The sequence below is a fragment of the Leptodactylus fuscus genome, chromosome 9 (assembly GCF_031893055.1).
Source record: "Leptodactylus fuscus isolate aLepFus1 chromosome 9, aLepFus1.hap2, whole genome shotgun sequence".
NCBI classification, from domain to species: Eukaryota; Metazoa; Chordata; class Amphibia; order Anura; family Leptodactylidae; genus Leptodactylus; species Leptodactylus fuscus.
Genome location: NC_134273.1, coordinates 86470593 through 86496171, shown reverse-complemented (window position 1 = coordinate 86496171; position 25579 = coordinate 86470593). Strand labels below are relative to the sequence as shown.

At 38.0% G+C, this 25579-nt stretch overlaps 1 protein-coding gene across 3 annotated transcripts in view; it reads left to right on the top strand.

The window, feature by feature from the left end:
- GRIP2 (glutamate receptor interacting protein 2) overlaps positions 1–25579 on the top strand; it is a 202714-nt gene that overhangs the window by 105954 nt on the left and 71181 nt on the right. The window contains exon 1 of one of the 3 annotated variants that reach the window (XM_075286606.1): positions 3607–3929. The exons of the other annotated variants lie outside the window; for them this stretch is intronic. Within the exon in view, the coding sequence (XP_075142707.1) occupies positions 3767–3929 (163 nt within the window). The 5' untranslated portion in view covers positions 3607–3766. Of the gene's footprint in view, positions 1–3606; positions 3930–25579 lie in introns of those variants that run through there. 3 annotated transcript variants of the gene reach the window in all.

The window sequence follows — 25579 nt, the reverse complement described above, 5'->3', positions numbered from 1 at the left end:
CCTCCCCCCACCATTGTCGGATTATACAGGTCGGGCTGAGGGTTCCTTTGCCCTAGTAGAGAAGATGCGTCTTTTGGAGCGGAGGAAGCTGCGAGACATCAGATAAGTGAGGAATTGGAAGATTATCAGCTTTTCGGGAACTTCAAAAGAATTAATCATAAACCAGAAAGTTTGGCATTTCTGAAAAAGATGTCGTGATTTAGAAGAAAGTTCTCAGCGCCTTAAGAGTCAAGACTGGAAGTGGAAAGTTCCTTAAAGATCGGGAAGCTGCCAATATAAGTACGAGGGATGTTCTGGGTTATCTTAGTTGATCAGACTAATGGCAGCCAATACGGTTTCCATGAATGTATTGTCATTCTGTGTCAGTCTTCACTGCTGGTCTGGAATTCTGTTTATGGAGAAAGGGTAGAGTATCAGTAATGGCGCATTCTCTGCGGCCTCCGGGAATATCATACCATTGTCAATGAAGATATCTCATGTAGGATATTGTAGTGTACAGTAAGATTGGCTCCCTAATACCCCTTAGAAAGACCTGGTACCCCTTCTGAGCCTGCTTTACACCTATGAGAGGCAATAACCTCCAACCAGCTGTCTGCAGATGGGCTCTCCTCCTGAGATCATGTGACCAGAAGCAGCCAATGGGCTGGCAGGACCCTGACCACAGTGAGCGCGCTCCTGCCACTGCACAGACTGTGAATATTCTTCCCGCAGACCTGGGACCACCTGTCGCCCACCAGGGACCATATTGCTTCAGTAATGGCGGTAATCCTTCTATAATGATAGGCGGTCTATCACATCAGCACATTCTCCTCCTGCAGCACTTGCAGTTTCTCGTCTTTTTGCCTCCTGTCAGTTCCGGCTGCTCCGAGCTCAGAAATCTGTGTTTGAAGTTCCAAACCTTGTGCTAATTATTATCTGGAGGATTAATGGTGCACCGAGGGCAAGTGTGCAACGGGGGGACACATCCAGGGGGTCTATAGATCAAGTATATATGTTCTCTGGGGGGGGGACGCCGTACTAAGGAGGACTGTACACCGAGCATGGTAGATAGATAGATAGATAGATAGATAGATAGATAGGAGATAGATAGATAGATAGATAGATAGATAGGAGATAGATAGATAGATAGATAGATAGATAGATAGATAGGGAGATAGATAGATAGATAGGATATAGATAGATGATAGATAGATAGATAGATAGATAGATCGATAAGAGATAGATAGATAAGAGATAGATAGATAGATAGATAGATAGATAGGAGATAGATAGATAGATAGATAGATAGATAGATAGATAGATAGATAGGAGATAGTTAGATAGGAGATAGATAGATAGATAGATAGATAGATAGGAGAGAGATAGATAGATAGATAGATAGATAGATAGATAGATAGATAGATAGGAGATAGATAGGAGATAGATAGATAGATAGATAGATAGACAGATAGATAGATAGGAGATAGATAGATAGATAGATAGATAGATAGATAGGAGATAGATAGATAGATAGATAGATAGATAGGAGATAGATAGATAGATAGATAGATAGATAGATAGATAGATAGGTAGGAGATAGATAGATAGATAGATAGATAGATAGATAGATAGATAGATAGATAGGAGATAGATAGATAGATAGATAGACAGATAGATAGATAGGAGATAGATAGATAGATAGATAGATAGGAGATAGATAGATAGATAGATAGATAGATAGATAGGAGATAGATAGATAGATAGGTAGATAGATAGATAGATAGATAGATAGGAGATAGATAGATAGATAGGAGATAGATAGATAGATAGATAGATAGATAGGGGATAGATAGATGATAGATAGATAGATAGATAGATAGATAGATAGATAAGAGATAGATAGATAGATAGATAGATAGATAGATAGATAGGAGATAGATAGATAGATAGATAGATAGATAGATAGATAGATAGGAGATAGATAGATAGATAGATAGATAGGAGATAGATAGATAGATAGATAGATAGATAGATAGGAGAGAGATAGATAGATAGATAGATAGATAGATAGATAGATAGGAGATAGGAGATAGATAGATAGATAGATAGATAGATAGATAGATAGATAGGAGATAGATAGATAGGAGATAGTTAGATAGGAGATAGATAGATAGATAGATAGATAGATAGATAGGAGATAGTTAGATAGGAGATAGATAGATAGATAGATAGATAGATAGGAGAGAGATAGATAGATAGATAGATAGATAGATAGATAGATAGGAGATAGTTAGATAGGAGATAGATAGATAGATAGATAGATAGGAGATAGATAGATAGATAGATAGATAGATAGATAGACAGATAGATAGATAGGAGATAGATAGATAGATAGATAGATAGGAGAGAGATAGATAGATAGATAGATAGATAGATAGATAGATAGATAGATAGGAGATAGTTAGATAGGAGATAGATAGATAGATAGATAGATAGATAGGAGATAGATAGATAGATAGATAGATAGATAGATAGATAGATAGGAGATAGATAGATAGATAGATAGATAGATAGATAGATAGATAGGAGATAGATAGATAGATAGATAGATAGATAGGGGATAGATAGATAGATAGATAGATAGGGGATAGATAGATGATAGATAGATAGATAGATAGATAAGAGATAGATAGATAGGAGATAGATAGATAGATAGATAGATAGATAGGAGATAGATAGATAGATAGATAGGAGATAGATAGATAGATAGGTAGATAGATAGATAGATAGATAGATAGATAGGAGATAGATAGATAGATAGGAGATAGATAGATAGATAGATAGATAGGGGATAGATAGATGATAGATAGATAGATAGATAGATAGATAGATAGATAGATAAGAGATAGATAGATAGATAGATAGATAGGAGATAGATAGATAGATAGATAGATAGATAGATAGATAGATAGATAGGAGATAGATAGATAGATAGATAGATAGATAGATAGATAGATAGGATAGATAGATAGATAGATAGATAGATAGATAGATAGATAGATAGATAGATAGATAGGAGATAGATAGAAAGAACACACATATAGAATAGATATGAGAATCTGTAGATAGAAATGATATTAGTTTGATATCTCTGACTTTCCTATGAGATAGCGCGGTATTACATGAGATTGCTATGCGATGTATTCTCTGATGTCAGGGTTATATAATATACAGATTATTTTGCTCCGTCCTCTTCACAAGAGCTGACAGTTCAATCAGCTGCTCCCTTGTTTTTCCTCCTGCGCTGAGCCTTCCCATTTTTTCGTCTGTCCCCCTTTTTTTATCTATTTAGCTACGAGGAAGCTGCCAATGAAGTTTATTGCTGTATGAACATTAGCGACGTGATCTATTTGTTCCACATGTCGCCCCGCCATCCCCGCTGACAGTAGCTGAGGTTTGACGGCTCCAAACGGGGACAGCTCATTGCTCAGCCTGCGGAGAGCTAATCACAGGCTGCCGGAGCGCACGCTGCCATCAAACAGCCAAAGAAAGAAAGAAGGAAAGAAAGAAAGAACTGCCCGAACACTTATTAGCAGCTCTTATATAGAGAGAGGGGAGAGGGAGAAATATCCCGTATCTGCCCACAGAGCCCTCAGAGACTCCGCACTCCTCGTATACTCTGCACAAACCTTCTTGGATCAGGTAGCAAAAGCGCAGAGAGCAACATCTCCTCAGCCAAGATCTGAGAACCTGAAGAAAATCTGACAAGTCTCTTCATAAGCAGCCCATGAACAGGGTCAACAAGGTCCTGCGGAGTGTCAGGAGACCCTCTCGAAGGAAGAGAAGGGAGAATATCAGAGCAGGAGAGGATGAGGAAGATGAAGGAGATCAGGAAAGCCTGGAGGACACTTGTGAGGAAAGCTTGTGTAGCCTAAGCCTATGTGTGAGCGGTAAGTGATGTGACCTGTATACCCCGGGGGTCAGCACAGCAGCAAGCCTCAGTGACTTATTATAGTGCTGGAGTGTTATAAGAGGAGGACTGATATCAGCACATATGGTGTAAGTGTCTAAGGAGGTTATATCAGTACTGGAGTATTAGGAGAGGACTGATCAGTCATATACAATATTGCTGTCATTGGAGGTGATATCAGTACAGGAGTATTAGAAGAGGACTGATATCAGTCATATACGATATAGGTGTCTCTGGAGGTTATATCAGTACTGAAGTGTTATAAGAGGACTGATATCAGTGACATATCATATAGGTGTCTCTGGAGGTTATATCATTGCTGGAGTGTTATAAGAGGACTGATATCAGTCATACATGATGTAAGTGTCTAAGGTGGTTATATCAGTACTGGAGTATTAGAGGAGGACTGATATCAGTGATATATAATATAGGTGTCTCTGGAGGTTATATCATTGCTGGAGTGTTATAAGAGGAGGACTGATATCAGTCATATACGATATAGGTTTCTCTGGAGGTTATAAGAGGACTGATATCAGCACATATAATGTAAGTGTCTCTGTCAGTTCTCAGCACTGGAGATATGTGACATAACCCCGTGACCATGTAGGACAAAAGCTTCTGACGTTCCAGTCGTTCAGTCCCCTGTGAGGAGTCAGAAGTCTGAAATATTTATTAACATACAAGAAAAGGAAACCCCATATATCTATCTATCTATCTGTCCAATTCCAAGAGGCGTCTTCATCATCAATATCCAATACTCATGGGGGTGTCCAGAGCCGTAATAATGGCTGACGTGTATATTGGCATGTTATCTGCTTTCTTATACTTACCTGTTTCTTCCCATGTGCTGACTATATACTCCGCAGACAGTAATACATATACAGTATATACAGTCCTATGAAAAAGTTTGGGCACCCCTATTAATCTTAATCATTTTTTGTTCTAAATATTTTGGTGTTTTTTCACCATTTCAGTTTGATATATCTAATAACTGATGGACACAGTAATATTTCAGGATTGAAATGAGGTTTATTGTACTAACAGAAAATGCGCAATATGCATTAAACCAAAATTTGACCGGTGCAAAAGTATGGGCACCTCAACAGAAAAGTGACATTAATATTTAGTAGATCCTCCTTTTGCAAAGATAACAGCCTCTAGTCGCTTCCTGTAGCTTTTAATCAGTTCAACACCGCTCCAAATCCTCAGGCATTCATGCAGAGGAACAATTACAATGTTCTGGAATGGCCATCCCAGTCCCCAGACCTGAATATCATTGAACATCTGTGGGATGATTTGAAGCGGGCTGTCCATGCTCGGCGACCATCTAACTTAACTGAACTTGAATTGTTTGTCCAAAATACCTTTATCCAGGATCCAGGAACTGATTAAAAGCTACAGGAAGCGACTAGAGGCTGTTATCTTTGCAAAAGGAGGATCTACTAAATATTAATGTCACTTTTCTGTTGAGGTGCCCATACTTTTGCACCGGTCAAATTTTGGTTTAATGCATATTGCGCATTTTCTGTTAGTACAATAAACCTCATTTCAATCCTGAAATATTACTGTGTCCATCAGTTATTAGATATATCAAACTGAAATGGCTGTTATAAACACCAAAATATTTAGAACTAAAAATGATTAAGATTAATAGGGGTGCCCAAACTTTTTCATAGGACTGTATATATATATATATATATATATATATATATATATATATATATATATATATATATATACACACAGTATATACATATGAGTCTGCAGACTCCTTGCACTATGTGTGATGCAGTGGGTATGCACATGTATTCATTCATTGTATATTTGATGTCTCTTATGCCTCTTGTGCTGATCTCTGGTATATACTAGTGAGTTACCAGGACTGATCGCATTTCCTTCACGCTGTATAAAGCTGCTTTTGTCACTTGATTTCTCGCATGGACTGAACCTTTGCCCTGGAATAAAGGGATTCACTTGTTTTTCTAAAACTGGAGCGCAGACTTTTGGTTTTCTACTAATGGAGTCTTCTTGGATTCGCACTTACTAACCACTGGAAGGTCGTATATGTAACCGAGCGGCCTCAGACGTTCTTGTCGGCTCTCCGAGCTGTGTAATATGTGCAGTTATATGTAATATGTGCAGTTACATGTAATATGTGCAGTTACACAGGGCTCCTGACTTGCCACTACTGACCGGGCGCTGCACTGGGCACTGCCATCTGACACCTCTGATCTTACCATTGGTGCCCAAACCAATAGAAACATCCACCCTGGATACCGCTGTGGGCCCTGATGTACTGGGGAGAACACGTCATGCGGTATTACCTGAGCACTTACACATAACAGGGGGCAGTATCAGTAGAAGTGGGCGCAGGGCTCCATGTAATTGCACTTTCTGTTTCTTCCCACAGTTTCTCTGCTATGTAAATGAGACCTATGTTCATCCTGGTCCTCCTGGTTCATGAATAATTTTGAAAACTTGCGCTTACTTGGGTAGAGCAGCTAAGGATTGTAACCCTGCATGATGATGTAGATTATGTACAGTAGATTATGTGACGCACTCACGTATGTATAGTAAATTATGTGACGCGCTCATATATATAGCAGATTATGTGACGCACTTACATATGTACAGTAGATTATGTGACACGCTCATATATATAGTAGATTATGTGACGCACTCATATATATAGTAGATTATGTGACGCACTCACGTATATACATAGTAGATTATGTGGCGCACTCACATATGTACATAGTAGATTATGTGACGCACTCGCGTATATACATAGCAGATTATGTGGCGCACTCACATATGTACATAGTAGATTATGTGACGCACTCGCGTATATACATAGTAGATTATGTGGCGCACTCGCGTATATACATAGTAGATTATGTGGCGCACTCACGTATGTACATAGTAGATTATGTGGCGCACTCACGTATGTACATAGTAGATTATGTGGCACACTCGCGTATATACATAGTAGATTATGTGGTGCACTCACATATGTATAGTAGATTATTTGGCGCACTCACGTATGTACATAGTAGATTATGTGGCGCACTCACGTATGTACATAGTAGATTATTTGGCGCACTCACATATGTATAGTAGATTATTTGGCGCACTCACGTATGTACATAGTAGATTATGTGGCGCACTCACGTATATACATAGATTATGTGGCGCGCTCATGTATATACATAGTAGATTATGTGGCGCACTCACGTATGTACATAGTAGATTATGTGGCGCACTCACGTATATACATAGATTATGTGGCGCGCTCATGTATATACATAGTAGATTATGTGGCGCACTCGCGTATATACATAGTAGATTATGTGACGCACTCGCGTATATACATAGTAGATTATGTGGCGCACTCGCGTATATACATAGTAGATTATGTGGCGCACTCACGTATGTACATAGTAGTTTATGTGGCGCACTCACATATGTACATAGTAGATTATGTGGCGCACTCGCGTATATACATAGTAGATTATGTGGCGCACTCACGTATGTACATAGTAGATTATGTGGCGCACTCACATATGTACATAGTAGATTATGTGGCGCACTCGCGTATATACATAGTAGATTATGTGGCGCACTCACGTATGTACATAGTAGATTATGTGGCGCACTCACATATGTACATAGTAGATTATGTGGCGCACTCGCGTATATACATAGTAGATTATGTGGCGCACTCACATATGTATAGTAGATTATTTGGCGCACTCACGTATGTACATAGTAGATTATGTGGCGCACTCACGTGTATACATAGATTATGTGGCGCGCTCATGTATATACATAGTAGATTATGTGGCGCACTCACGTATGTACATAGTAGATTATGTGGCGCACTCATATGTATAGCAGATTATGTGACGCGCTCATATGTATAGCAGATTATGTGACGTGCTCATATGTATAGTAGATTATGTGGCGCACTCATGTATGTACAGTAGGTTATGTGGCGCACTCACGTATGTATAGCAGATTATGTGACACGCTCATATATATAGTAGATTATGTGGCGCGCTCATATATATAGTAGATTATGTGGCGCGCTCATGTATATACATAGTAGTTTATGGTTAGAATATTGTCTTGTGAATCTTCTTGTCAGGGATTCTCCGTCAGGGTCCTGATGTAAGACAATGAGGGATTTCTCTGCCGCCTCAGTGTCCCATCGCTGCTTCAGTTCATGGAAACTACACGTAATAGTGTGAATTGTGTCACGGCCGCTATCACGGGGAAAATTCATTAGCAACGTGTTTCACAGCTGGGAACATCCCGAGAGACTTCACAGCACATCCCCCATCAGATCCGCGGCTTTCCTATGTCTACGCGGTGCACAGTGGGGTGTTATACGGCTCTTACATAATAAGGAGATCTGAAGGCCTGGGTTCCTTCGTACACACGCTCTAGCGGTACATTATGTGTGATAGCGTGTCTTATCACTAGGACTATTATTATCTATATACAATACTTCCTCTTCTCAGTTCTGGGGCTCTGGTTAAAAAATAACGCAGTAACCCTCCACCTCCGAGTTGTCAGAATTTCAGCCCACATACAGCGGGGGCTACACGGCGATATTGGTTGTGATTCCTATTGCTCAACCAAAGTTTGCCATGTTGTGCTGCGACTCCTCCAGTAATGAAAGTGAATTTAGTCACGTTGTGACCCCGTGGGTGCTGCGCCTAAAACTTCTAGGCACAACATAATTGAGCACTGATATTGCCATCATAATACTACCATATGGAGCTCACATAATGACTCTACATAGTGCCAAGATAATACTGCCATATAAAGTCCACAAAATACCATTATATGGTGCCAAGATAATACTGCCGTATAAAGTAATACATAGTGGTAATATAAAAGTGGTACATACAGCCCATGTAATACTGCTATATAATTCCAAGATAGTACTGCCATATAAAGTCCACATTATAGCGCCATATAGTGTAAAGAAAATTCTGACATATATAGGTCACATAGTATTGCCATATAGTGGCAATATAAAATCATCATATACAGTCCAAATAATGCTGCTCTGTAGTGTTACCCACAGAATACCGTAATATAGTATCAAAATAATACTGCGGTATACAGCCCACAAGATACCACTATATAGAGCCAAGATATTACTGCCATCTAAAGCCACATCTCCATATATTATTAGATAATACCGTCATGTCAGACCCATAACAATACTAATATATACAGTCCAGAATATGGTGATAATGTAATACTGCCATATACAACCCATAATACATGGAGGTCACATATTACTATACTATAATGTACCAATAATACCGCCATACCCCAATAAATAATACTGGGTGGTATTTGTTTTATATATCTTATAGGCCCTACAGAATCGCGGGGCCCCGTACAACTGACCGGGCGGCCGCCTCTAGGGGGTGAGGAGTAGATAGAACAGACAGAGGCTGCCGGATCAGACTACACACAGTATTTGTAGTCTGTCACCATACTAACACATAGGTCTGTATAGGAGCTGTATACACATAACGGTGGAGCAATAAAAATGGTGGCAAAAGTGTTCACACCCTTATGTCATGTAGCGCCTGTCGCTGGCTGACCTGTAGAGACGGACTTAGTGTATGTTCGCATATTAGGTTGTGGTACAGCAGGGGCCTCCCTCAGGGGTCCTCAGGGGGTCCATTAGAGGGGTCGGGGGCTTCACTTGCTACATTTTATGCAGCGGAATATCAGACCGATCCCAAACAACGTGTCTTCATTTCGCTTCTTGTAGCAGAATTGTTAAACCTTTACCAGGTGATCCTTTACAGCCGAGTCATTCTTTCGGGCGCAGATTTTGGGCGCGCGGCCCGCGCAGAATGTCTTTCATCTCCATTATTTTAAGCCGGCGTTCTCTTGCGCTCATACATTTTAATGAGGGTCTTTTTCTCTTTATTGTGTCCCCGGTTATTCCTTTCCTCTCTATCTCCCCTCCTGCGGCCTTAAAAGGGAGACGGTAATTACTCCGCCGCGATCTGGCATCTGAGAGCTGAGAGAGCAAATTGTATGAAAGGACGGAGACAGAAGGAAAGTATAGACCTGGAGCACCTGTCACGCTGCTGAGTCACGATTAAAGAGCACGTCCACCCCGGCTTAAGATGTACGCTGCAACGAACGGCGCTGGCGGCAGACATTCTCCATTTCTCCTGTCAATGCAAACTGACTATTCTTCCTCCGGCCTCAAACAGCTGATAACAGGGAGCAATAGACGGATTTGTACTCGCAGCAATAGTCGTCGTGGATTATTTTCATGATATATCTTCAATACTCTGATACAGAGTCAAACTATACAATTCCGGATGCCTTTAGTCACCACTAGGGGGAGCAAACAAGATTGTAATGTATACAGTGATCCTGTAGGGTATAGACATGGGTAGGACTATAGTGGGAGCACAGTATGGCTTCAAATTACCCCTACACATGTGGGTAGAATAGATGGCGCTCTATTGTATGGCACAAGAATGCTCTCATTGGACTCAGCCCCGGCATCCAAACATACACAAAGGAGGTGGCCCGTGTCTGAATAAGGTGGATAAAGCAGAGGTGACGGTGAAATATTGGCCCTCACTTACATTACTTTCCATGATAACAGGGACAGGTCCAGCCTAGATGACACCGCCGATGCAGGGGCTGCTGGGTCCGCGCCTCCTCCTCTGTGGAGATCTGACAGTACTCGTCTATTATCATCCATGTCTGACTGCGTCTAGGAGACAAAAGAGAACTTGTTCCTGAATGGCGGTATTTAGAGAACACCCAGCAGGCCGCGTCCATGTGCTTTATTAGTCATAGAGAGGAAATATCACTTGTAATAAATCATACACAACCTCATGTTATAATGGACGGTAATTATTATCACTATTGAGTTGCAAAAAGAAATTTGGCACCGAGGGTTTGTATGAGGCCACAGAGCCGCATCATGTGCAGCGAGGAAGCGACGGGAATACCGGGGTAGACTGAGGCAATGAAGGATTGCAGGCAGTTACACAAACCATAACAATAATAAAACCAGACGATTTTTCAGGCGGAATGTTACTCAAGGGACGGCACGGTTTTACTGCAACGTTTATAGGAGGAAAACGCTGGACATGTATCTGAAGGAAATGTGTGAGACTTATTAACACAGAATTAATGCAGAGACACCATGTGCGGATAGAGATATAGTGACCACCACTGAGACCCCGAGCTGCACATAGGGGCAGTATTATAGTAGTTATATTCTTGTACATAGGAGCAGTATTATAGTAGTTATATTCTTGTACATAGGAGGTAGTATTATAGTAGTTATATTCTTGTACATAGGAGCAGTATTATAGTAGTTATATTCTTGTACATAGGAGGTAGTATTATAGTAGTTATATTCTGCTACATAGGAGGTAGTATTACAGTAGTTATATTCTTGTACATAGGGGCAGTATTATGGTAGTTATATTCTTATAAATAGGAGGTAGTATTATAGTAGTTATATTCTTGTACATAGGGGCAGTATTATGGTAGTTATATTCTTATAAATAGGAGGTAGTATTATAGTAGTTATATTCTTGTACATAGGAGTAGTATTATAGTAGTTATATTCTTGTACATAGGAGCAGTATTATAGTAGTTATATTCTTGTACATAGGAGCAGTATTATAGTAGTTATATTCTTGTACATAGGAGTAGTATTATAGTAGTTATAGTCTTGTACATAGGAGCAGTATTATAGTAGTTATATTCTTGTACATAGGAGCAGTATTATAGTAGTTATATTCTTGTACATAGGAGTAGTATTATAGTAGTTATATTCTTGTACATAGGAGCAGTATTATAGTAGTTATATTCTTGTACATAGGAGTAGTATTATAGTAGTTATATTCTTGTACATAGGAGGTAGTATTATAGTAGTTATATTCTTGTACATAGGAGTAGTATTATAGTAGTTATATTCTTGTACAGAGGGGGTAGTATTATAGTAGTTATATTCTTGTACATAGGAGCAGTATTATAGTAGTTATATACTTGTACATAGGAGTAGTATTATAGTAGTTATATTCTTGTACATAGGAGTAGTATTATAGTAGTTATATTCTTGTACATAGGAGCAGTATTATAGTAGTTATATTCTTGTACATAGGGGGCAGTATTATAGTAGTTATATTCTTGTACATAGGAGTAGTATTATAGTAGTTATATTCTTGTACATAGGAGTAGTATTATAGTAGTTATATTCTTGTACATAGGAGCAGTATTATAGTAGTTATATTCTTGTACATAGGAGGTAGTATTATAGTAGTTATATTCTTGTACATAGGAGCAGTATTATAGTAGTTATATTCTTGTACATAGGGGCAGTATTATAGTAGTTATATTCTTGTACATAGGAGGTAGTATTATAGTAGTTATATTCTTGTACATAGGAGTAGTATTATAGTAGTTATATTCTTGTACATAGGGGCAGTATTATAGTAGTTATATTCTTGTACATAGGAGCAGTATTATAGTAGTTATATTCTTGTACATAGGGGCAGTATTATAGTAGCTATATTCTTGTACATAGGAGGTAGTATTATAGTAGTTATATTCTTGTACATAGGAGTAGTATTATAGTAGTTATATTCTTGTACATAGGGGCAGTATTATAGTAGTTATATTCTTGTACATAGGAGGTAGTATTATAGTAGTTATATTCTTGTACATAGGAGCAGTATTATAGTAGTTATATTCTTGTAAATAGGAGTAGTATTATAGTAGTTATAGTCTTGTACCTAGGAGCAGTATTATAGTAGTTATATTCTTGTACATAGGAGCAGTATTATAGTAGTTATATTCTTGTACATAGGAATAGTATTATAGTAGTTATATTCTTGTACATAGGAGCAGTATTATAGTAGTTATATTCTTGTACATAGGAGTAGTATTATAGTAGTTATATTCTTGTACATAGGGGGTAGTATTATAGTAGTTATATTCTTGTACATAGGAGTAGTATTATAGTAGTTATATTCTTGTACATAGGAGCAGTATTATAGTAGTTATATACTTGTACATAGGAGTAGTATTATAGTAGTTATATTCTTGTACATAGGAGTAGTATTATAGTAGTTATATTCTTGTACATAGGAGCAGTATTATAGTAGTTATATTCTTGTACATAGGGGGCAGTATTATAGTAGTTATATTCTTGTACATAGGAGTAGTATTATAGTAGTTATATTCTTGTACATAGGAGTAGTATTATAGTAGTTATATTCTTGTACATAGGAGCAGTATTATAGTAGTTATATTCTTGTACATAGGAGGTAGTATTATAGTAGTTATATTCTTGTACATAGGAGCAGTATTATAGTAGTTATATTCTTGTACATAGGGGCAGTATTATAGTAGTTATATTCTTGTACATAGGAGGTAGTATTATAGTAGTTATATTCTTGTACATAGGAGTAGTATTATAGTAGTTATATTCTTGTACATAGGGCCAGTATTATAGTAGTTATATTCTTGTACATAGGAGCAGTATTATAGTAGTTATATTCTTGTACATAGGGGCAGTATTATAGTAGTTATATTCTTGTACATAGGAGGTAGTATTATAGTAGTTATATTCTTGTACATAGGAGTAGTATTATAGTAGTTATATTCTTGTACATAGGGGCAGTATTATAGTAGTTATATTCTTGTACATAGGAGGTAGTATTATAGTAGTTATATTCTTGTACATAGGAGCAGTATTATAGTAGTTATATTCTTGTACATAGGAGCAGTATTATAGTAGTTATAGTCTTGTACATAGGAGCAGTATTATAGTAGTTATATTCTTGTACATAGGAGCAGTATTATAGTAGTTATATTCTTGTACATAGGAGGTAGTATTATAGTAGTTATATTCTTGTACATAGGAGTAGTATTATAGTAGTTATATTCTTGTACATAGGGGGTAGTATTATAGTAGTTATATTCTTGTACATAGGAGTAGTATTATAGTAGTTATATTCTTGTACATAGGAGCAGTATTATAGTAGTTATATTCTTGTACATAGGGGGTAGTATTATAGTAGTTATATTCTTGTACATAGGAGTAGTATTAAAGTAGTTATATTCTTGTACGTAGGAGTAGTATTATAGTAGTTATATTCTTGTACATAGGAGCAGTATTATAGTAGTTATATTCTTGTACATAGGGGGCAGTATTATAGTAGTTATATTCTTGTACATAGGAGCAGTATTATAGTAGTTATATTCTTGTACATAGGAGCAGTATTATAGTAGTTATATTCTTGTACATAGGAGGTAGTATTATAGTAGTTATATTCTTGTACATAGGAGGTAGTATTATAGTAGTTATATTCTTGTACATAGGAGCAGTATTATAGTAGTTATATTCTTGTACATAGGAGTAGTATTATAGTAGTTATAGTCTTGTACATAGGAGCAGTATTATAGTAGTTATATTCTTGTACATAGGAGCAGTATTATAGTAGTTATATTCTTGTACATAGGAGTAGTATTATAGTAGTTATATTCTTGTACATAGGAGGTAGTATTATAGTAGTTATATTCTTGTACATAGGAGTAGTATTATAGTAGTTATATTCTTGTACATAGGGGGTAGTATTATAGTAGTTATATTCTTGTACATAGGAGTAGTATTATAGTAGTTATATTCTTGTACATAGGAGCAGTATTATAGTAGTTATATTCTTGTACATAGGGGGTAGTATTATAGTAAATATATTCTTGTACATAGGAGTAGTATTATAGTAGTTATATTCTTGTACGTAGGAGTAGTATTATAGTAGTTATATTCTTGTACATAGGAGCAGTATTATAGTAGTTATATTCTTGTACATAGGGGGCAGTATTATAGTAGTTATATTCTTGTACATAGGAGCAGTATTATAGTAGTTATATTCTTGTACATAGGAGTAGTATTATAGTAGTTATATTCTTGTACATAGGAGTAGTATTATAGTAGTTATATTCTTGTACATAGGGGCAGTATTATAGTAGTTATATTCTTGTACATAGGAGTAGTATTATAGTAGTTATATTCTTGTACATAGGAGCAGTATTATAGTAGTTATATTCTTGTACATAGGAGTAGTATTATAGTAGTTATATTCTTGTACATAGGAGTAGTATTATAGTAGTTATATTCTTGTACATAGGGGCAGTATTATAGTAGTTATATTCTTGTACATAGGAGTAGTATTATAGTAGTTATATTCTTGTACATAGGAGCAGTATTATAGTAGTTATATTCTTGTACATAGGAGCAGTATTATAGTAGTTATATTCTTGTACATAGGAGGTAGTATTATAGTAGTTATATTCTTGTACATAGGAGTAGTATTATAGTAGTTATATTCTTGTACATAGGGGGTAGTATTATAGTAGTTATATTCTTGTACATAGGAGTAGTATTATAGTAGTTATATTCTTGTACATAGGAGCAGTATTATAGTAGTTATATTCTTGTACATAGGGGGTAGTATTATAGTAGTTATATTCTTGTACATAGGAGTAGTATTATAGTAGTTATATTCTTGTACATAGGAGTAGTATTATAGTAGTTATATTCTTGTACATAGGAGCAGTATTATAGTAGTTATATTCTTGTACATAGGGGGCAGTATTATAGTAGTTATATTCTTGTACATAGGAGCAGTATTATAGTAGTTATATTCTTGTACATAGGAGTAGTATTATAGTAGTTATATTCTTGTACATAGGAGTAGTATTATAGTAGTTATATTCTTGTACATAAGGGCAGTATTATAGTAGTTATATTCTTGTACATAGGAGGTAGTATTATAGTAGTTATATTCTTGTACATAGGAGTAGTATTATGGTAGTTATATTCTTATACATAGGAGTAGTATTATAGTAGTTATATTCTTGTACATAGGAGCAGTATTATAGTAGTTATATTCTTGTACATAGGGGGCAGTATTATAGTAGTTATATTCTTGTACATAGGAGTAGTATTATAGTAGTTATATTCAATACGTGTCCAGCTGTCACCAAACCAGAGGAAGATGAGACTCCATGGACTGTTATATTTATCCCAATACACCCGCCCCACCCACCCCCACCCCCACCTCCCCATATAGCAGTCACCAACGAAGAGGAAGATGAGACTCCATGGACTGTTATAACCGAACCCCCCCCCCATACCCACCACCCACCCACCACCCACCCAACCCAACTCCCCCCCCCCACCCACCCACTTTACTAGCTTTGGCAATGCCAAATACCTATTCGGACGTGCCAATAAAGCATTTTTTGATATTTGATATTCTTGTACATAGGAGTAGTATTATAGTAGTTATATTCTTGTACATAGGAGTAGTATTATAGTAGTTATATTCTTGTACATAAGAGGTAGTATTATAGTAGTTATATTCTTGTACATAGGAGTAGTATTATAGTAGTTATATTCTTGTACATAGGAGCAGTATTATAGTAGTTATATTCTTGTACATAGGGGGTAGTATTATAGTAGTTATATTCTTGTACATAGGAGTAGTATTATAGTAGTTATATTCTTGTACGTAGGAGTAGTATTATAGTAGTTATATTCTTGTACATAGGAGCAGTATTATAGTAGTTATATTCTTGTACATAGGGGGCAGTATTATAGTAGTTATATTCTTGTACATAGGAGCAGTATTATAGTAGTTATATTCTTGTACATAGGAGTAGTATTATAGTAGTTATATTCATAGGAGTAGTATTATAGTAGTTATATTCTTGTACATAGGAGTAGTATTATAGTAGTTATATTCTTGTACATAGGGGCAGTATTATAGTAGTTATATTCTTGTACATAGGAGTAGTATTATAGTAGTTATATTCTTGTACATAGGAGCAGTATTATAGTAGTTATATTCTTGTACATAGGAGTAGTATTATAGTAGTTATATTCTTGTACATAGGAGGTAGTATTATAGTAGTTATATTCTTGTACATAGGAGTAGTATTATAGTAGTTATATTCTTGTACATAGGGGGTAGTATTATAGTAGTTATATTCTTGTACATAGGAGTAGTATTATAGTAGTTATATTCTTGTACATAGGAGCAGTATTATAGTAGTTATATTCTTGTACATAGGGGGTAGTATTATAGTAGTTATATTCTTGTACATAGGAGTAGTATTATAGTAGTTATATTCTTGTACATAGGATTAGTATTATAGTAGTTATATTCTTGTACATAGGAGCAGTATTATAGTAGTTATATTCTTGTACATAGGGGGCAGTATTATAGTAGTTATATTCTTGTACATAGGAGCAGTATTATAGTAGTTATATTCTTGTACATAGGAGTAGTATTATAGTAGTTATATTCTTGTACATAGGAGTAGTATTATAGTAGTTATATTCTTGTACATAGGGGCAGTATTATAGTAGTTATATTCTTGTACATAGGAGGTAGTATTATAGTAGTTATATTCTTGTACATAGGAGTAGTATTATGGTAGTTATATTCTTATACATAGGAGTAGTATTATAGTAGTTATATTCTTGTACATAGGAGCAGTATTATAGTAGTTATATTCTTGTACATAGGGGGCAGTATTATATAGTTATATTCTTGTACATAGGAGTAGTATTATAGTAGTTATATTCAATACGTGTCCAGCTGTCACCAAACCAGAGGAAGATGAGACTCCATGGACTGTTATATTTATCCCAATACACCCGCCCCACCCACCCCCACCCCCACCTCCCCATATAGCAGTCACCAACGAAGAGGAAGATGAGACTCCATGGACTGTTATAACCGAACCCCCCCCCCCCCCATACCCACCCACCACCCACCCAACCCAACTCCCCCCCCACCCACCCACCCACCCACTTTACTAGCTTTGGCAATGCCAAATACCTATTCGGACGTGCCAATAAAGCATTTTTTGATATTTGATATTCTTGTACATAGGAGTAGTATTATAGTAGTTATATTCTTGTACATAGGAGTAGTATTATAGTAGTTATATTCTTGTACATAAGAGGTAGTATTATAGTAGTTATATTCTTGTACATAGGAGTAGTATTATAGTAGTTATATTCTTGTACATAGGAGCAGTATTATAGTAGTTATATTCTTGTACATAGGGGGTAGTATTATAGTAGTTATATTCTTGTACATAGGAGTAGTATTATAGTAGTTATATTCTTGTACGTAGGAGTAGTATTATAGTAGTTATATTCTTGTACATAGGAGGTAGTATTATAGTAGTTATATTCTTGTACATAGGAGCAGTATTATAGTAGTTATATTCTTGTACATAGGAGTAGTATTATAGTAGTTATATTCTTGTACATAGGAGTAGTATTATAGTAGTTATATTCTTGTACATAGGGGCAGTATTATAGTAGTTATATTCTTGTACATAGGAGTAGTATTATAGTAGTTATATTCTTGTACATAGGAGCAGTATTATAGTAGTTATATTCTTGTACATAGGAGTAGTATTATAGTAGTTATATTCTTGTACATAGGAGCAGTATTATAGTAGTTATATTCTTGTACATAGGAGTAGTATTATAGTAGTTATATTCTTGTACATAGGAGCAGTATTATAGTAGTTATATTCTTGTACATAGGAGTAGTATTATAGTAGTTATATTCTTGTACATAGGGGGTAGTATTATAGTAGTTATATTCTTGTACATAGGAGTAGTATTATAGTAGTTATATTCTTGTACATAGGAGCAGTATTATAGTAGTTATATTCTTGTACATAGGGGGTAGTATTATAGTAGTTATATTCTTGTACATAGGAGTAGTATTATAGTAGTTATATTCTTGTACATAGGAGTAGTATTATAGTAGTTATATTCTTGTACATAGGAGCAGTATTATAGTAGTTATATTCTTGTACATAGGGGGCAGTATTATAGTAGTTATATTCTTGTACATAGGAGCAGTATTATAGTAGTTATATTCTTGTACATAGGAGCAGTATTATAGTAGTTATATTCTTGTACATAGGAGTAGTATTATAGTAGTTATATTCTTGTACATAGGGGCAGTATTATAGTAGTTATATTCTTGTACATAGGAGGTAGTATTATAGTAGTTATATTCTTGTACATAGGAGTAGTATTATGGTAGTTATATTCTTATACATAGGAGTAGTATTATAGTAGTTATATTCTTGTACATAGGAGCAGTATTATAGTAGTTATATTCTTGTACATAGGGGGCAGTATTATAGTAGTTATATTCTTGTACATAGGAGTAGTATTATAGTAGTTATATTCAATACGTGTCCAGCTGTCACCAAACCAGAGGAAGATGAGACTCCATGGACTGTTATATTTATCCCAATACACCCGCCCCACCCACCCCCACCCCCACCCCCACCTCCCCATATAGCAGTCACCAACGAAGAGGAAGATGAGACTCCATGGACTGTTATAACCGAACCCCCCCCCCATACCCACCACCCACCCACCACCCACCCAACCCAACTCCCCCCCCCCCACCCACCCACTTTACTAGCTTTGGCAATGCCAAATACCTATTCGGACGTGCCAATAAAGCATTTTTTGATATTTGATATTCTTGTACATAGGAGTAGTATTATAGTAGTTATATTCTTGTACATAGGAGTAGTATTATAGTAGTTATATTCTTGTACATAAGAGGTAGTATTATAGTAGTTATATTCTTGTACATAGTGGGCAGTATTATAGTAGTTAGTGTAGTATATTCTTCCTATTTGTCAGGACATCAGCTGAAAAGACTTTAACCCCTTCCCAATGTCCACCGTAATAGTACGGCAGATGTCGGGTGTTTAAATATGGCAGCCACTTGGGGGTCGAGTGGCTGCCATAGACTCTGAGTCTCTGCGGTTTTATACACCAGAGTCCAGGTGCTAATGCCCGTGATTGGTGCCCACACTGATTGCGGACATCAACCCCTCTGGCGCCTCGGTCAAAGCTGATCAAGGCTCTATTTTACTTGTGGCACAAGGTCGCTGCCATTGTGTTGGGGATTGCCAGCATCCAGAGCAAGCCCCAGGGCTGGCGTTCAGTTGCTATAACAGCCGGAAGTATTGTGAAGGCTCCTAGGCCTGTCTTTCATTTGTTTCTATTGCAGGCTACTCTATGCAGCCTGCAATAAATGGGCCTTTTTTTTTTTTTTTTTTTTTTTTTTCCCCCAATACATTAGCATTGTATTAGTGATCAGACCCCCTGGTGTTGAAGACCCCTAGGGGGGGTCTAATAAATGTGAAAAAATACATAAATACATAAATAAAAGTAAAAGAAAACATAAAAAAATAAAAAATTTTAACAGTTCAAAAATCACCCCCCTTTCCCTAGAACAGATATAAAAATACCTAAATACTAAATACACATTAGGTATCACTGTGCTCGAAAATGCCCAGACTACAAATCTATAAAGATATTTTTCCCTTATGGTAAACGCCTTAATGGGTGGAAAAAAAAATTGAAATTGCCAAATCGCGGTTTTTTCACTTGTTTTGTCTCTGATAACAATTTTAATAAAAAGTAATGAAAGCAAAAGCAATTCCCAAAATGGTGGAATTTAAAAGTATACCCGGCCCCGCAAAAAAAAGACGCCCTATACATCCCCGTCTGTGAAAGTATTAAAAAGTTACAGTTGCAATACTACGGCGCCTTTAGAAAATAAAAAATTTGGCGCAGATTTGGATTTCTGTTAAGGGGTTAAAATGTAAATAAAACTGTAGAAATTTTGTATCCTTGGCATTGTACCGAAACGTAGAATACAGGGGACATGTCATTTCGTCTACACAGTGAGTGCCATAAAAACGAAGCCCGTAAGAATGTCGCACATGTGCAGTTTTTCTTAAAATCCGCCCCGTTCTGAATTTGTTTCCAGCTTCCCAGGACATTGTACAGAATAATAATTGGTCGGATCATGAAGAACAATTTGTCCCGCAAACACTAAGACCTCATAGGGCTGTGAGAGTGAAGAAATAAAAGGGTGATGGGGTTTGGAAGCGGGGGTGTCAAAAACAAAAAACAAAAATTGTAAAATTCCTCCGGCGGGAAGGGGTTAAACAAGTGCTAATAACTTGTGGCTGGCACCTGGTTATAGCCTGTTTATTAGGATTGTATTACACGTGTACATACGGTATAATATATGTGTACAGTCCGGACTATCTCCCATACGTTGCTTCCTGGACCAGGGTTTGGGATGGGGAGGGGGGTGTTGGAATGACTTGTGGTTGACGTGAAGGTAATAGGAGGTAATAGGTTCTTGTTACTGCGGTTCTTGCGGCGCCCGCTCGGCTGCCTGGACACATGTCCTCTGGTGATACACGGCCGCACATTTCTTCTTTATTCTTCTTTCTCTTCTCATCTCCTTTTATGTTCTCCGGGATCAATGTCGAATTTCATCCCTAACGGATATACAACTTGTGCTTATGTATTTCTAACGCTAAAATCAATGCTGTAAAGAAGCAGCTGCCGAAAAACGGAGGAAAGCAAATCAGTAATCTGCTCTGCGCCTGCATCAATGTCTTCTTACACATCGGTATTTGTCATTGCAGAGTATTTGGGGAGGGGGATACAGTAATAGCTTCCAAGACATTCATCTGTTTGAGCTTGTACCCATTATGGTTTCTGGGAAAGCTGGGTTGCAACCAATATGACGCCATTACAGTTCCTGGACGTGATCCCATATTCATATCTTGGTTTGCTACGTCAGGTCTCCAGATCCAAGAGACAGAGGCTTTATCTTTGCGTCGTCTTATTCTATCTGCAGCCTGAGTGTTTTATCATCATCACTTTTACTGTTTGCAGTCAAGAAAATAAAATTTTTGCTTCCTGGAAACCATCATCAAGCTGCTGCTGACAGATCCGTCCTTCCTATCATGTTCTGCTATGGCAGTGAATGGGCCGACTGAGCGAACGTTCCCTCACGGCGGTAATTGTGTGGAAGGGACGCACCGTTACCGCCGCCCTACTGCAATTACCGCTTTCTGCCGCACCATCGACTCCTTAGGATTCCCCACAGCCCCGGCCATTAACACATAAATTCACAAGTATTGGACACTTGTATTGGACGGGGGCGTCCTGCACTAATCCTAAGGGTGGGAGAGAAGTTTCCGATCACTTAGGACTGCAAGAGGTCATGAGAACAGACGTCTGAGAGAAGCAAATCTTGTGTGTGCCCAATGGCGCGAGGCCAAGTCTATGGCGGAGTATTATTGCAGCCCATCTCAGCACACATGCACCAATTCACATGATTGGTCGGGTCCCCATCAATCCTCTTTGTATAGGCGATAAGTTGTCATGTTGAGACAATCCCTTTAAGGGTGCGTGTGCACAATCAGGATCCGGCCCCTGCACACGTAGCAGAAAGTATACCGGCCGGGCGCTGCAATTCTTCTCCCATTGCCTTCAGTATGTGCTTAGCTGTAGTGATGGCGCTCGTCCGCTATACAGGGGAGGGTATTGCGCCGGTCCCTAAGATGCTCTGGTCAGTCGGTGCAGATTATTTGCACGTAAATCCCGACCATCTATTCTCATATACTCATCAGATAGCAAACCTGGCTGGTCAGAGATTAACCTAAAGCAAAATAAGATCTGTCAGCAGCTTGCTGATGGTTTCCTGATAGCAAGATGTCTTCCCCTGTGTCACAATGTAAGGAATTGTCTGACCGTAGACATTGATGGCGCATCTCTAAGATACACCAGTGCCTGCCAATACCGAACCGCCCTCCAGTCGCCATAATGGACTAGTAGTGTCTGTTACTACGTTGGTAGAAGCTTCTATGTAATAGGCGTTCATCCTGAGCCTCCTGCTTCATGCCTATAATGTCAGATCTTCCATCCAGGCACCTGCCTTCCTATATCTGACGGTATAACGTGAACATCTCTCTGCCGCAGGTTCTCAGCAGATATTTCGTGCACGGCAGATACTGATCTGCTTTTCTGGGATTTCTGCAGAATATGAAGATTACATTCGCTTTGTGCGGAGAGTGGGAGGTTTTTGCGCAGTTCATGTGGGAGATAATTCTGAAACTTTCTATTGCGGAGAATCGCACATGAAAGGGAGACAGTCACCTGTCAGCGGATGACAGCTTAATAACGCTGAAGCCTGGCATTATAGGTAAAATGGTGAAAACCGGGGCTAAGACGAGAAACGCCATAGGTAACCGCCGCTCCGAAAATAGCAAGAGAGTTATGCAATGTTATTGCAAGTCACATGTTATATTAACCCCTTATGTCCCGGTATCTCCATCATGAGTATCTGCATTCTTCATGAAGCCAAAGTCATGATCAGGACAATGAAGGGACCATGTTGCTCCTACCAGTGCAGCGCCCCTTCATTGCTTACCTGCTGGTACCCCAATCCTTATAATCAGGACAGTAATTTAGTTGTTGTACCTCTGAGCCCTGGCCATGTGACTCTAGCCCTGCACGGTCTGCATTGACCACATCATTGACTTCCTATACATTGGAGCTGCTGCAACAACAACTGCAAAGTGTTCATTGCTGGATTTACAGCGATGCCCCTGTATGAGCCTGCGGAAGATAAATATGTATGCAAAAGCCGCTGTGCAAATCCTCTTAATTTACAGCTGGTATTAGACTCGGGATACTGTAAGCGATGTAATGCACTGTGTGGTTTTGCTCAGAAGCGCCGCGATAATTGAGGTGTCGGGATATTTACGGCCTATTTGGGGCTGATTTTAAAAGGGAAACATTGTCAGCTTTTAAAGGGCTTTAAATTGTATTAAATATTGCTGAGGTGCGAGTTATACTGCAGAGGAGAGAGCGCAAGCAAGTGAGCGGGGTGTGCACGCAATAATAGTCAGGCTGAGTGTATGTCCAGCTGTCAGTACAAGTGGATTGGAAACAGTCAGCAAGCCTATGTGTTACTTAGCTGAGTGTATATAATGCAGGGGTGCAGATCTTTTATCCTATATCAGGTGATTGTACAACCCGAGTGTGAAAGAGGATCAGCAGCGAATAATGAGAGATTTCAGCTGTGAAGCCTGAATAGTGAGTGCTGCTCTGGAGTATAATACAGGATAAGTAATGTAATGTATGTACACAGTGACTGTACCAGCAGAATAGTGAGCGCAGCTCTGGAGTATAATACAGGATATGTAATGTATGTACACAGTGACTGTACCAGCAGAATACTGAGCGCAGTTCTGGAGTATAATACAGGATAAGTAATGTAATGTATGTACACAGTGACTGCACCAGCAGAATAGTGAGCGCAGCTCTGGAGTATAATACAGGATAAGTAATGTAATGTATGTACACAGTGACTGCACCAGCAGAATAGTGAGCGCAGCTCTGGAGAATAATACGGGATAAGTAATGTAATGTAATGTATGTACACAGTGACTGCACCAGCAGAATAGTGAGCGCAGCTCTGGAGAATAATACGGGATAAGTAATGTAATGTATGTACACAGTGACTGTACCAGCAGAATAGTGAGCGCAGCTCTGGAGAATAATACAGGATAAGTAATGTAATGTATGTACACAGTGACTGTACCAGCAGAATAGTGAGCGCAGCTCTGGAGAATAATACGGGATAAGTAATGTAATGTATGTACACAGTGACTGCACCAGCAGAATAGTGAGCGCAGCTCTGGAGAATAATACGGGATAAGTAATGTAATGTATGTACACAGTGACTGTACCAGCAGAATAGTGAGCGCAGCTCTGGAGTATAATACGGGATAAGTGATGTAATGTATGTACACAGTGACTGCACCAGCAGAATAGTGAGCGCAGCTCTGGAGTATAATACGGGATAAGTGATGTAATGTATGTACACAGTGACTGCACCAGCAGAATAGTGAGCGCAGCTCTGGAGTATAATACAGGATAAGTAATGTAATGTATGTACACAGTGACTGCACCAGCAGAATAGTGAGCGCAGCTCTGGAGTATAATACAGGATAAGTAATGTAATGTATGTACACAGTGACTGCACCAGCAGAATAGTGAGCGCAGCTCTGGAGTATAATACAGGATAAGTAATGTAATGTATGTACACAGTGACTGCACCAGCAGAATAGTGAGCGCAGCTCTGGAGTATAATACAGGATAAGTAATGTAATGTATGTACACAGTGACTGCACCAGCAGAATAGTGAGCGCAGCTCTGGAGTATAATACAGGATAAGTAATGTAATGTATGTACACAGTGACTGCACCAGCAGAATAGTGAGCGCAGCTCTGGAGTATAATACAGGATAAGTAATGTAATGTATGTACACAGTGACTGTACCAGCAGAATAGTGAGCGCAGCTCTGGAGTATAATACAGGATAAGTAATGTAATGTATGTACACAGTGACAGTACCAGCAGAATAGTGAGCGCAGCTCTGGAGAATAATACAGGATAAGTAATGTAATGTATGTACACAGTGACTGCACCAGCAGAATAGTGAGCGCAGCTCTGGAGTATAATACAGGATAAGTAATGTAATGTATGTACACAGCGACTGTACCAGCAGAACAGTGAGCGCAGCTCTGCAGTATAATACAGGATAAGTAATGTAATGTATGTACACAGTGACTGTAGCAGCAGAATAGTGAGCGCAGCTCTGCGGTATAATAC